The sequence below is a fragment of the Megascapheus bottae genome, chromosome 1 (genome assembly GCF_031878675.1).
Source record: "Megascapheus bottae isolate mThoBot1 chromosome 1, mThoBot2.hap1, whole genome shotgun sequence".
In the NCBI taxonomy this organism is placed as follows: Eukaryota; Metazoa; Chordata; class Mammalia; order Rodentia; family Geomyidae; genus Megascapheus; species Megascapheus bottae.
This window is the reverse complement of record NC_143509.1, coordinates 75,235,236-75,246,756: the sequence shown is the minus strand read 5'-3', so window position 1 is coordinate 75,246,756 and position 11,521 is coordinate 75,235,236. Positions and strand designations below refer to the sequence as shown.

Genomic DNA, 11,521 nt, shown 5'->3' with positions numbered 1-11,521 from the left:
AGCACTATGAAAATGTTCGCGGTTTGACCACATTTCTGCAATTGAATTTCAAATTTCTTATTTCCATAAACTGATATAATTTTTTGCAGTAAATGAGATAAAATGTTACTCTGTTAAGTGTGTGATTAAGAGCAGTTAAAAGGGAAAAGATGCAGTGGGAGGGGTGGTTAAGAATGCTAAAATGTGAAACAAAAGGAATGTTAAAAAGGGTGACATTGGTCAAGAGATTCTGAATGGCAACTCCTTTGTACAACAACTTAAAGAAAATAGAAACAGTAAGACAAACAAGGAAGCATAACTCTGATGACATGGTTGCTTTGCCAGTATTCACTTTACCATGTAGTGGCTGATCATTTCCATGTATGTGATTCCATTTCAGAAGACATTCTCTGGAGTCATGGAAATGGAAAACTCCACGTTTCTGACAGAATTTGTTCTCAGTGGACTTACACACCGTCAAGAGCTGTGGCTCCTCTTGTTTCTAGTTTTCTTGGTAATCTACCTGCTCACCATTGTGTGGAACTTGGGTCTGATCGCTCTCATCTGGAAGGACCCACACCTCCACATCCCCATGTATATTTTCCTTGGGAATTTAGCCTTTGTGGACACTTGCCTATCATCCTCAGTGACCCCAAAGATGCTGGTGGACTTCAGACATGAGAGCAGGACCATATCTTATTCTCAATGCATGACACAGTTTTTCTCCTTTGTCATCTGGGTAACTGCAGAATGTTTTCTCTTGGCAGCAATGGCTTATGATCGCTATGTGGCTATCTGCAGCCCTTTGCTTTATCCAGTGATTGTGACTAATACACGATGCATCTGCCTAATAGCTTTGTCCTATATAGGTGGATTTATTCATGCTTTGATTCATGAGGTTTTACTATTCAGATTAACTTTCTGTAATTCCAACAGAATACATCTCTTTTATTGTGACATTATGCCATTGCTTAAGATTTCCTGTTCTGATGCTTCTATAAATTATCTAATGGTATTTGTTTTTGCTGGCTTAATTCAGCTAGTTACCATTGGCACGGTTATTACGTCTTACACACTGGTGCTCTTCACCATTTTACAAGCGAAGTCTATGAAGAGTGTGCGGAAAGCCTTCTCCACCTGTGGCGCCCACCTCCTCTCGGTGTCTTTGTACTATGGAACCCTGTTCATCATGTATGTGCTTCCTACGTCTCAGCAAGCAGGAGACCCAGACATGGTGGACTCTCTGTTTTACACAGTCCTAATCCCTGTGCTAAACCCAGTGATCTACAGCCTGAGAAACAAGCAAGTCCTAGAGTCCCTGAGAAAAACATTAAAGAAAAAATAGTAGGTCTGTAACAAATATCTCTCTCTGTGTAGTATTCACACAAACAAAAATCTTTGCAGTTAGTATTGCATGTTTTGAAAAGTTCCAAAGGTTTTTTTCCATTGTAATTTTCCTATCTTTGTTCATTTCAAAATAAACTAACACTTCAATTTTATTGCTCTGGACAACAATTCAGAGGATTCTAATAAAACCATCACTTTTTTATTGTAAGTAATAGAAAGGTTACAGTCATAATCTCCAGATGTAAGGTGCATTACTTCACATACATTGATACCCCTTCTCAAGTTTTGTCCCCATTTCCCTCACCCTATTCCCTCCCCTCATCTTGTTTTCCCCCCTTTCCTATTTCAAGTAAACAAATAAACGGATATACAATATACCAGGTAACAAGGTATGATACTGTAACAATATGAGAATAACCAACCCAAGGGACATAAAAGAGATGAGAAATAATAGTACATTAAGAACAACAATCCCATTTTATGTAGCTCTTGTTTCCCTATCCTGGAATGAAACCATCACATTTTAAGTAACTGAAAGTAGTTTGGATAATAGATAGTCATGCTTTTTTAAAAATAATTTGATTCTAAAGTATTTGATAAACAAAGGCTTTGAATTGTGATTAAAAAATATGTCCTCTGCTTTTCCTCGTCATTGTTTGTAGAGGTTGAGGTGAGACAAAAGAAACGTGTTGAATTTAATGGTGTTGAATTTAAGGATCAAAATTAATTAACTTTAGCAATAATGATAAAATTTGAGCAATATAAAGACATGCTTATGAGCAGAATAATTTTAAAATAAAATTGAATTAGAAGCATCTCTTATCTAGATTTCACAAAGAAGTTTTTGCTAGTGCATTGTTTGCTTTATTGTTGTTAGACTATAGACGTATATTGTCCCAGAAACATTTGGCTTAAGGAAATGAAGATCTCATAGATTACCTTGCAATTTTAAAGAGTTCTTCAAATCCTAAAGGAGTTTCCCTGGCATCAGTACGTTTCTGTGGAGATGCTAATTCCTAAAAATACAAACCACTTGTCATTAATTAAAGATAATACTGCAAGACCGTAAGAGTAAAATAAATGACCCTCACTGAAGTCTGTTTTGGTAATCAACTTGGTTATGCATATGTAGTGATGTAGGCATTGAGAAAGTGTTTGCTAGGTGGTCTTAAGGCAAAGCAATTGTGGAAGTCAAGTTGTATTGCCAACAAACAGCAGCTCCACCAAGTGTTAAGTTGCTTTATAACGAATCAGTAAGAGCATATGATAGAGAGCAAACTTGATCAAAATGTACTACATCTAGAGAATATAACCAAACAAACATGTACAACTGAAATATACTAATTAAGAGAATTAGTAAATAATAAAATTACTGTAAAATATAATAGCAATCCAAATATATTTAAGTATATTTACATCCAAGATAGAGATGAATTAGTTAAATGCAGTCTAGGGAAAGATGGATTTAAAAATAAAAGGAATTGGTCCAAGAGTATGGTCTAGTGGTACAGTGCTTGAATTGCAAGCACAAAGGCCTGGGTTCAATTCCTTGGTACCACACAAACAGAAAAAGCTGGAAGTGTGCTGTGGCTCAAGTTGTAGACTGCTTGCCTTAGAAAATTCAAGGACAGTGGCCAGGTCCTGAGTTCAAGCTCCAGATCAAAAATTTCAAGAACACACAAAAATAAAAGAGATTTAGAAATAGGCTTTTGAGAGGGTCGGAGCTTCTAGCAGACACATAGTGCTGCATTCAGCCGCTGCTTGGGATCTAGTTCCACACAAGTTTTGCCAAGTCTGCCTTTCAATCATATTTCCCTGTTCTGTGCATCCAGCACGACTAAGATCACAGGCCTACGCATCATGCCTGACTTGGACAAACTTTTGTCAAGGCCATGAATGACAAGAGGAAGCCAAGAAATTATAGCAGATTGGAGGAAATTAAAGAGAAATGCTAATGCAAATGACATTCTGAACTACATTATGAAACAGTAGCATAACGTTAGGGGAAACTGCTGAAATCTAAAATAAAGTCTGTAGTTTAGTTCAATAGTACCATATTAGTATTATTCCTGGTTTGGTATCATGCTGTTAGGATTATATGACATAGTCAAAGTAGGGTAGCGTGGGTAAAGTATATGTGGAACATTTGGAGCTATTTTTCTTATACCTCTGTTAGTCTCGTATTTTAATAATGAAGCTAATGAAGGGCAAAAGCCAAGAAAGAACTGAAGAGGAAAGTTTAGAGTAAATCTCTTGTTTACAGACAAGACAAACCAAAAGCAGATTCGGTTTTATTTCTTTTATAATATATTTTAAGAAATTGCCTTGTGTTTTGTAGATAAAAGTGAGTTCACATCTCTGTCAGGCTGGTTTCGTTTTATTAGTTTAAGCTGCTGTTCGCGAGTTGTGGAAACTCTCATTTCCTTGCTGTTTGTCTTCTCACTAATTTAGCAGTTTGAGCTGGAATTCCTGGCACTCAGGAGGCTGGGGTAGGGTTGGAAACTGGCAGCCAGCCTGGGGTATCCAGCGAGACTCTGTCTCAAAACACAAGAAGCGGAAAGAAAAAAAAGCTTTGACAACAGGGTTTCTTACTTCAACAAAACCCCAGATTATCTATTTTCCTTTATCAGCATGGTTACACAAGAGTGCCTGAATTGAAAGAGAGGTTGTATGTTGTCATAGGCACAAAAGTTTAGTTTAGTTTTAGTTGCCTTTGTGATAATTTATTACATTAATTCAAATAATAACACAAGGATAGATCCCTGATATTTGTTTTTATTATAATTTTTCTATTTTACTGTATAGAGGGGTTATAGTTATATTCACCAGATAGAGGGTGCATTACTTCTCACACACTGATATCCCTTCCTATGTTTTTGTCCCCATTTCTCCCTCCCCAACCCTCTCCTCATTTTTCCTCTCCTGTTTCAAATAAGGAAGTAAACATCTATATAATATACCAGATAACAAAGTGGGATACTGTAACAATATGAGATTAACCAAAGCGCAACACAAGAGAAGAGAGAAAACATAATACCTAAAGAATAACAGTCATAATTAAGCTCTTGTTTCCATGTCCTGGAGGTCCATTAATTTGGCCTCATCCTATATGGCCTTATGTATTTAGAGTTTGAGCTATTTTAATTCTTGGCTAGGAGAGTCCTAGGTATGTACTAATTATTATAGATGAGGGAAACCATTGAGCCTGTGTTCCTTTGGGTCTGGCTTACTTCAGATCCCTCATATTTGTTATTTGAATTTAAAATCAGATCATGAAATTAAACTGAAATCATAAAATTCAAACTAATTGGTTGATGACATAGTTTAATGACATAATTTAATTGTTTAAAGACAGTTTAAAGCATTTCCAATATATATTCCTTCAAAGGAAAAATTAATACATAAGTGTGTTGTTACATATTCCATTGGTATATATTTAATAAATGTTTGTGATATTTAGTGAATCCATATAACACATTAAGTATATATTAATATTTGTTTAATAAATATTTAAGTATTTATTTAAAATGCTTGAGTACTTTTCAACTTTTTTTAGTTAGTATGTATGAACATAAAACTAAATTTGAAATACAATAATATTGCTAAATGAAATATAAGACATGCTTTCCTAATATAACTAAAATAAATATTTCTATGAAAATTAAGACACTTTAGATGTGTAACATAACTTTATTGCATTTATCAAGTTTTATCAAAGTTTAAGTTACATAAATTAGTAGTTTAACATATTTTAGTGAAACTAAATTTGAAAATCCGTAAGTTCTTATAAAATTACATTTTTGTATTTTAAGTAATACTATGGAACACATGTTCTAGACAAATTGATACAAGTTGAGTATATTAGGTCTTAGAATTTGACACCCACATTAAAAGAATAGATATGTTTGGTCAATTCATAATTAATCGCACAGTGATGACTTTTTCTTATGAACCTGTGTAAGTTTTCTCTCGTGCCACTGTGTAAGGGAATATGCTCTGCCTCATGACTTCAACACACGTAGTCTTATAATGATCATTTATTGATATTTGGAGTAAGGAATAGTTGCGTCCTGTAAGAAGGAACAGAAGCCCTCAAGCACAGTGCTTTAGTGATTCAGTCTCCTCACAATCCCTGTTCCTCCTCCTCCTGAGGCTGCATTGTGTGTCCAGCTGTGTGGGATCTGATCTCAGCAGTCCACTTCCTGCCAAGAAGAATCTCCATAAAAGTGGTGGTCTGCAGCTCACCTCAATCATCCCAGTTGCAGAATTTTCTCATTTCTCAAACATGACCTTTTAACTTCTTTTTGGCAGAATAGTGTTGTGTGTCTACCAGTAAATGGCTGGTTAAAATCAGTCCATAGACTCCTCAACAGACTAAACATAGAGCTCCCCTATGACCCAGCAATTCCACTCCTTGGCATTTACCCAATCATTCAGAAACAAGGACATACTAAAGCCACTAGCACAACGATGTTCATTGCCGCAGTATTTTCCATAGCGAAGATATGGAACCTACCCAAATGCCCCTCAGTTGATTGGATCAACAAGATGTGGTATTTATACACAATGGAATTCTATGCTGCCATCGGAAAGAACGACATCACCCCATTTGTAATGAAATGGAAAGGCTTAGAAAAATCATATTAAGTGAAGCAAGCCAAACTCAAAGGAACATAGGCTCAATGTTTCCCCATTTGTCATAATCAGTGGAAACCTTGAGCTCTCCTAGCAGAGATTTACAATAGAGCAAAATCTACATACATAAGGCCATATAGTATGATGCTAAATGAAAGGTCCTCCAGGATATTGAAACAAGATCTAAGGTGAGACTGTTTTGCTTAATGTACTATGTTATGTCTCATCTCTTTTGCTGTCCCTTGGTTATCTCATGTTGTTACAGTATCTTACCTTGCTATCTGATATATTGAATGTATGTTTATTTGTTTATTTGAAATCAGATAGGGAAAGGGGAAAACAAGATGAGGAGAGGTGGAGGGAAATGGGCACAAAAACATGAAAAGGGGTACCAATGTTTGTGAGGTAATGCACCTTCTATCTGGCAAATATAATGTAACCCTTCTATTAATTACAATAAAAAGATATTTTAAAAATCAGTCCCTAGATATTTTCTGTTCTTTGTCCACCTTTATAGTTTTAAGAAAAAGCACTATCCAATTGCAGCATGGCTTACCAAATAGAGTATTTCTCCGTCACTTTTTTCAGTAGTTAACAGTGAATTCTTATATTATCTTTACTTATGAATGCATTGTATTTCAGCACTGTGTATTCCCTCATACTTTTGTTTTTCTATCACACTCTTCCTCATCCCCCTTAAAATAATTCCATAATTAAAACCTGTAATATATACGTATATATATGTATAAATATGTGTGTATGATATCACAACATACCTTCATATCAAGGTCATTAAGGTTGATTACTCAGCTAGGCTATTGTGGTAGAACCTGCTGTACAAATCATGGATGCATAAGTCTTGTAGACTTTTCTGCTGCAGCTGTCATTGGACTGTCATCTTCCAAGTCTCAATCTCCAGAGTAGCTAGGATTACAGTGACCCCTGAGGACACAACATGTTGTAATTGTCACTACTGGTGTGTGTAATTTGGTGATTAGCAATTAGCTCACAATGCCTAATAGGACAACTTGGACCTCTTCCTTTGGGGAATCTCTAAGATGTATTATGAGAACCTCAGTTTCATTTAAAATGAACTTGAAGTAGAAGCATAAGTTTCATTGCCTTGCATGCTGGAGAGTTTTTAAACCAATAGTTGGCGCACAAAGAGCATTGCTATTCTGCAGCCATTTATGTTCTTTCCAGAAAATGTGAACATTTCCTGTTTTCCAGGCTTTTAAGGGAATTGGGTGAAAATGCAGGTATTTTAAGATTCCAATAACTAAAGCTCTGCAGGATGTGCATCTGATAACATTCTGCCAAAGTAAGGAACTAAAATTCTAGATAACTTTTTAAGAAAAATTCAAGAACCAAAATCTGAATAGAGAAATATTAATGCTCATCTACATAAGCCTCATGCATTTAGAATTATTGCTCTGCACATAGGTAAAACATTATAAAGTTTTAAAAATGCACTTTGAGGACTAGAAATGAAAACTAAAAATATTATTGTCATAATTACAAGGAAATTTTATTTTATCCAAGTTATTTTGTCATTAAAACAGAGATAAAAGCTATGATGCTTATCTCACTGACATGTAATTTTAAAAATCAAAAAAAATTAGAATAGTATCAAACAAAAGTGAATAAAAATCAGATAAAATAAAGCATTTTTAAAGCAGAAAAAAATTCTGATTTAAAATGTGTGTGGTTGACTGCATGAAGATTTTCTTTTTTTATTGTACGTATAGAGGGGTTACAGTTATATTCACCAGATAGTAGGTGTATTACTTCTCACACATTGATAGAATTTCTTAATTTAATGGAATCATGGGGATATGACCTCAAAGCATTAAAGATGAGTTCCATAGATTCTTTGATTTTTCCTTATAACAATACGTTTGGGGAAAATGTTAAGTAACTTATCCTTTAAGATGAATTATATTGCTCTGTTTGAAACAGCAATATTTGGTTTTGTTCTGTGTATTCTCTTTCCTCCTGAGGGAGCTGCTCTACTACTTACAAAACCCCGACCCTGAAGCAGGTGTTTACAGATGGTTTAGTGCCAGCTTCCACAGGAAGGAGCATTGCGTGATGTGAGTGGGGACAGCGCCCTTTCTGACCGCACTCCAAGGCATTGTCTTTTAAAAATAACATTGGGCCATTCAGGAAAACATCTTTTATTTGATTCTTTATTTTGAAATGACATTTTTATTAAAGGATTTATTAACATTGATTTGACATCATATTTCAAATGACATTTTTAACAAACAAGTATTCAAGAAGGGAATCTCTATATACAATCACTGCCACTTAGTTTTTAGAACATAATCAAAATTAGTCTAAGGGTTTGTATATCATAGATACATATTAATCTATGTAATAAAACATTATGTATATAGAGTCATAGGTTTTTATGTCTATGTAATTGTGTTTATATTTCCAAATACCATGTCCATAGCATTGAGTATGCAGATATTGAGTCCTCCCTCTTGACTCTTTGGATTTAATAGCACATATTAAGGATACCATGCGCCTTTTGTTCCTTAGGTCTTCACTTGTCTCACTGAACATGATTCGCTCTAGATTCATCTACTTCCCTGCAAATGCCATTATTTTATCTTGTCTGTTGGCTATGTAGAATTCCATTGTATATCTATCTATCTATCTATCTATCTATCTATCTATCTATCTATCTATCACATTTTCTGTATCCATTCATCTGCAGTAGAGCATCTGGATTGTTTCCATCGCCTGGCTATTGTGAATAGTGCAGAGATGAACATAGCTGAGCAGGTGTCCTTATCATATCTTGGGTTATGATGTTCAGGGTAGATACCCAGAAGTGGTATGGCAGGATCGTAGGGAAGGTCAATTTTCAGTTCTTTAAGAAACCTCCACACTGCTTTCCAGAGTGGCAGAACTAGCTTACAATCCCTTCAGCAGTGCAGTAGGGTTCCTTTTTCTCCACAACCCAGCCAGCATCTATTATTTTCTGAGTTCAAAATCTTTGCCATTCTTGTTGGGGTAATGTGGTATCTTAAAGTTGTTTTTATTTGCATTTCCTTTATGACTATGGATGATGAACATTTTCTCATATGCTTTTCTGCCATTTTAAGCTCTTCTTTTGATAATTCTTTCTTTAGTTTCCTTGCCCATTTCGTGAATGGTTTGTTGGGTTTGTGGGGGATTAGTTTCTTGAGTTCCCTGCAGATACTGGATATTAAGCATTTGTCTGATGTATTATTGGTGAATATCTTTTCTCAGTTGGTTGGCTGTCTCTCTACTTTTGTGGCTATGCTTTTATCTATTTTTAGGTATTCCCATTTATCGAGTCTCTCTCCAATCTGTTGTGACCCTGGGATTCTGTTCACGAATCTTTTGCCTGTGCCTATGAGTTCCAGTGTCTCTCCTACTCTATCATGTAGCAGTTGCACGGTATCCGGTCTGACATTGAGGTCTTTGATCCACTTTGAGTTAATGCTTGTGCATGACGAAAGGCTAGGGTCAGTTTTTAGTTTTTTGCATGTGGCTGTCCAGTTTTGCCAGCACCAATAATTGAATAGACTGTGTTTGTTCCACTATGTATCTTTGGCTCCTTTGTCAAATACAAGTTGACTATAGGTATGTGGTTCTATTTCTGGATCTTCAATTCTGTTCCATTGAGCTTCTAGTCTATTTTTGTGCCAATACCATGTGGTTTTTGTTATTTTGGCTCTATAGTACTGTTTGAAGTCTGGTATTGTAATACCACCAGCATTGCTCTTTTTGCATAGAATTGTTTTGGCTATTCTAGGTCTTTTCTTGTTCCATATGAACATTTGGATTGTATCTTCTATTGAAATGATATTTTAACCTTATGCATAGAAATGTTCTCTATAGGCATTTATTTGCAAATTATATGTCAAAATGCATTCATCCTTTCATTTATTTTAAAGTAACATAAATTAATAGTTCACAGTTGTAAATTTTACTCATCTTCAATTTTCAGAAAAATAACATTAATACTTATTTTAAAGTTAGACTACTTTTTCAAAACTTTTGTCATAGTAAAATATTTTAAGCTTCATATAGTGAAAAGTGCTATTATAAAATTATGAAAATGTTTCATAAATTTAAATAGTGTAACAATCTTATTTTCAAAAATAATTTTTTCTGAGTTTCTTCATAGACTAAACATGCTATTGAAATCTTACTGGGAGCATTTAAGTGTTGCATTCATAGTTAACAAGTACAGCAACTGAGGAAAAATTTTAAATATTACTGTCACTACAGAATAAAAACTTCTAAAAGTCCTGGCTACTCTCTCAGAATCCTATCATACAGGATTAGAACACGTTTTAGATTGGCATACAACTCTAATACTTTCTTTAAATTGAATAAGTCCCTCAGACGAGATTGTGCTCATGCAGGGTAGTATGGCCGTAGACTAGATTGAAAAGGACTTTCAATACGTAGCCCATTTAGATGAATTTTTTTGAAGCTATGTTAAGGGCATGAATACATATCAAAGGAGAATCGTGAAAAATTAACAAAATACCTATTGTGGGAAAAGCACTCTTAAGAATGTCAGTCATAAACATACACAAAGGTAGCCATTCTTGGGACTGATTTATGCTTGTTTAACAATTATTCATTCATTACAGTCATTGCCCAATTCAGATATGGTTGAAGACAATCAAACGCTGTTAACTGAGTTTGTGCTCACAGGACTCACAGACCAGCCAGGGCTGCAGTTGCTCCTCTTCCTGGTGTTCTTTCTCATCTACCTCTTCACCATGGTGGGCAACCTTGGACTGATTGCTCTCATCTGGAAGGGCCCCCATCTTCATACCCCCATGTACTTATTCCTCAGCATTTTGGCCTTTGCCGATGCGTGCACTGCATCCTCTGTGACTCCTAAGATGCTTATGAATTTTCTGTCTAAGAATCATGAGATATCCCTGTCCCGATGCTTCATCCAATTTTACCTTTTTGGTTCCAGTGCAACCATGGAATGCTTCCTTCTGTCAATCATGGCCTATGACCACTATGTAGCTATATGCAACCCCTTGCTTTATCAAGTGCTGATGCCCAACAGACTCTGTGCTCAATTGATATGTTTTTCATATTTTGTTGGTTTTTTGCATTCAGGACTTCATGTATGTTTGCTGACTAGATTAGCCTTCTGCCTGTCCAGTATCATCCATTATATCTACTGTGAAATTTTACAACTGCTCAAAATTTCCTGCACAGACCCTACAGTTAACCTGCTTTTATACAAGTCTTCACTTTTCTGACTGTCATTGTCTCATACTCTTACATCCTCTTCGCTGTCCTGAGAAAGTGTGAGAAGGGCAGAAGCAAAGCCCTGTCCACATGCAATGCACACCTGCTCTCTGTCACTTTGTTCTATGGCACTCTCTTCCTTCTGTATGTGAGGCCAGGGTCTGTGCCAACAGAAGAGCAGGACAAAATGTATTTTTTGTTTTATACAATAATAATTCCCCTGATAAATCCTTTCATATACAGCCTGAGGAACAAAGAGGTAATAGGTGCCTTGAGAAGAATCATGAACAAATAA

The 11,521-nt window shown here is 35.5% G+C and overlaps 1 protein-coding gene and 1 pseudogene across 1 annotated transcript; both read left to right on the top strand.

Moving 5' to 3' along the window:
* Positions 1-397: 397 nt before the first annotated feature.
* Positions 398-1,324, top strand: LOC150069481 (olfactory receptor 5H2-like). Its single transcript, XM_090332903.1, has one exon. It carries the CDS (start codon positions 398-400, stop codon positions 1,322-1,324), a length of 927 nt encoding a protein of 308 aa, XP_090189029.1.
* Positions 1,325-10,613: 9,289 nt separating this feature from the next.
* Positions 10,614-11,521, top strand: LOC150069480 (olfactory receptor 5AC1-like; annotated as a pseudogene).

What these genes read in the sequence shown, in the direction of transcription:
- LOC150069481 (XM_090332903.1), top strand. Translation starts at nt 398, where the DNA reads ATGGAAATGGAAAACTCCACGTTTCTGACAGAATTTGTTCTCAGTGGA.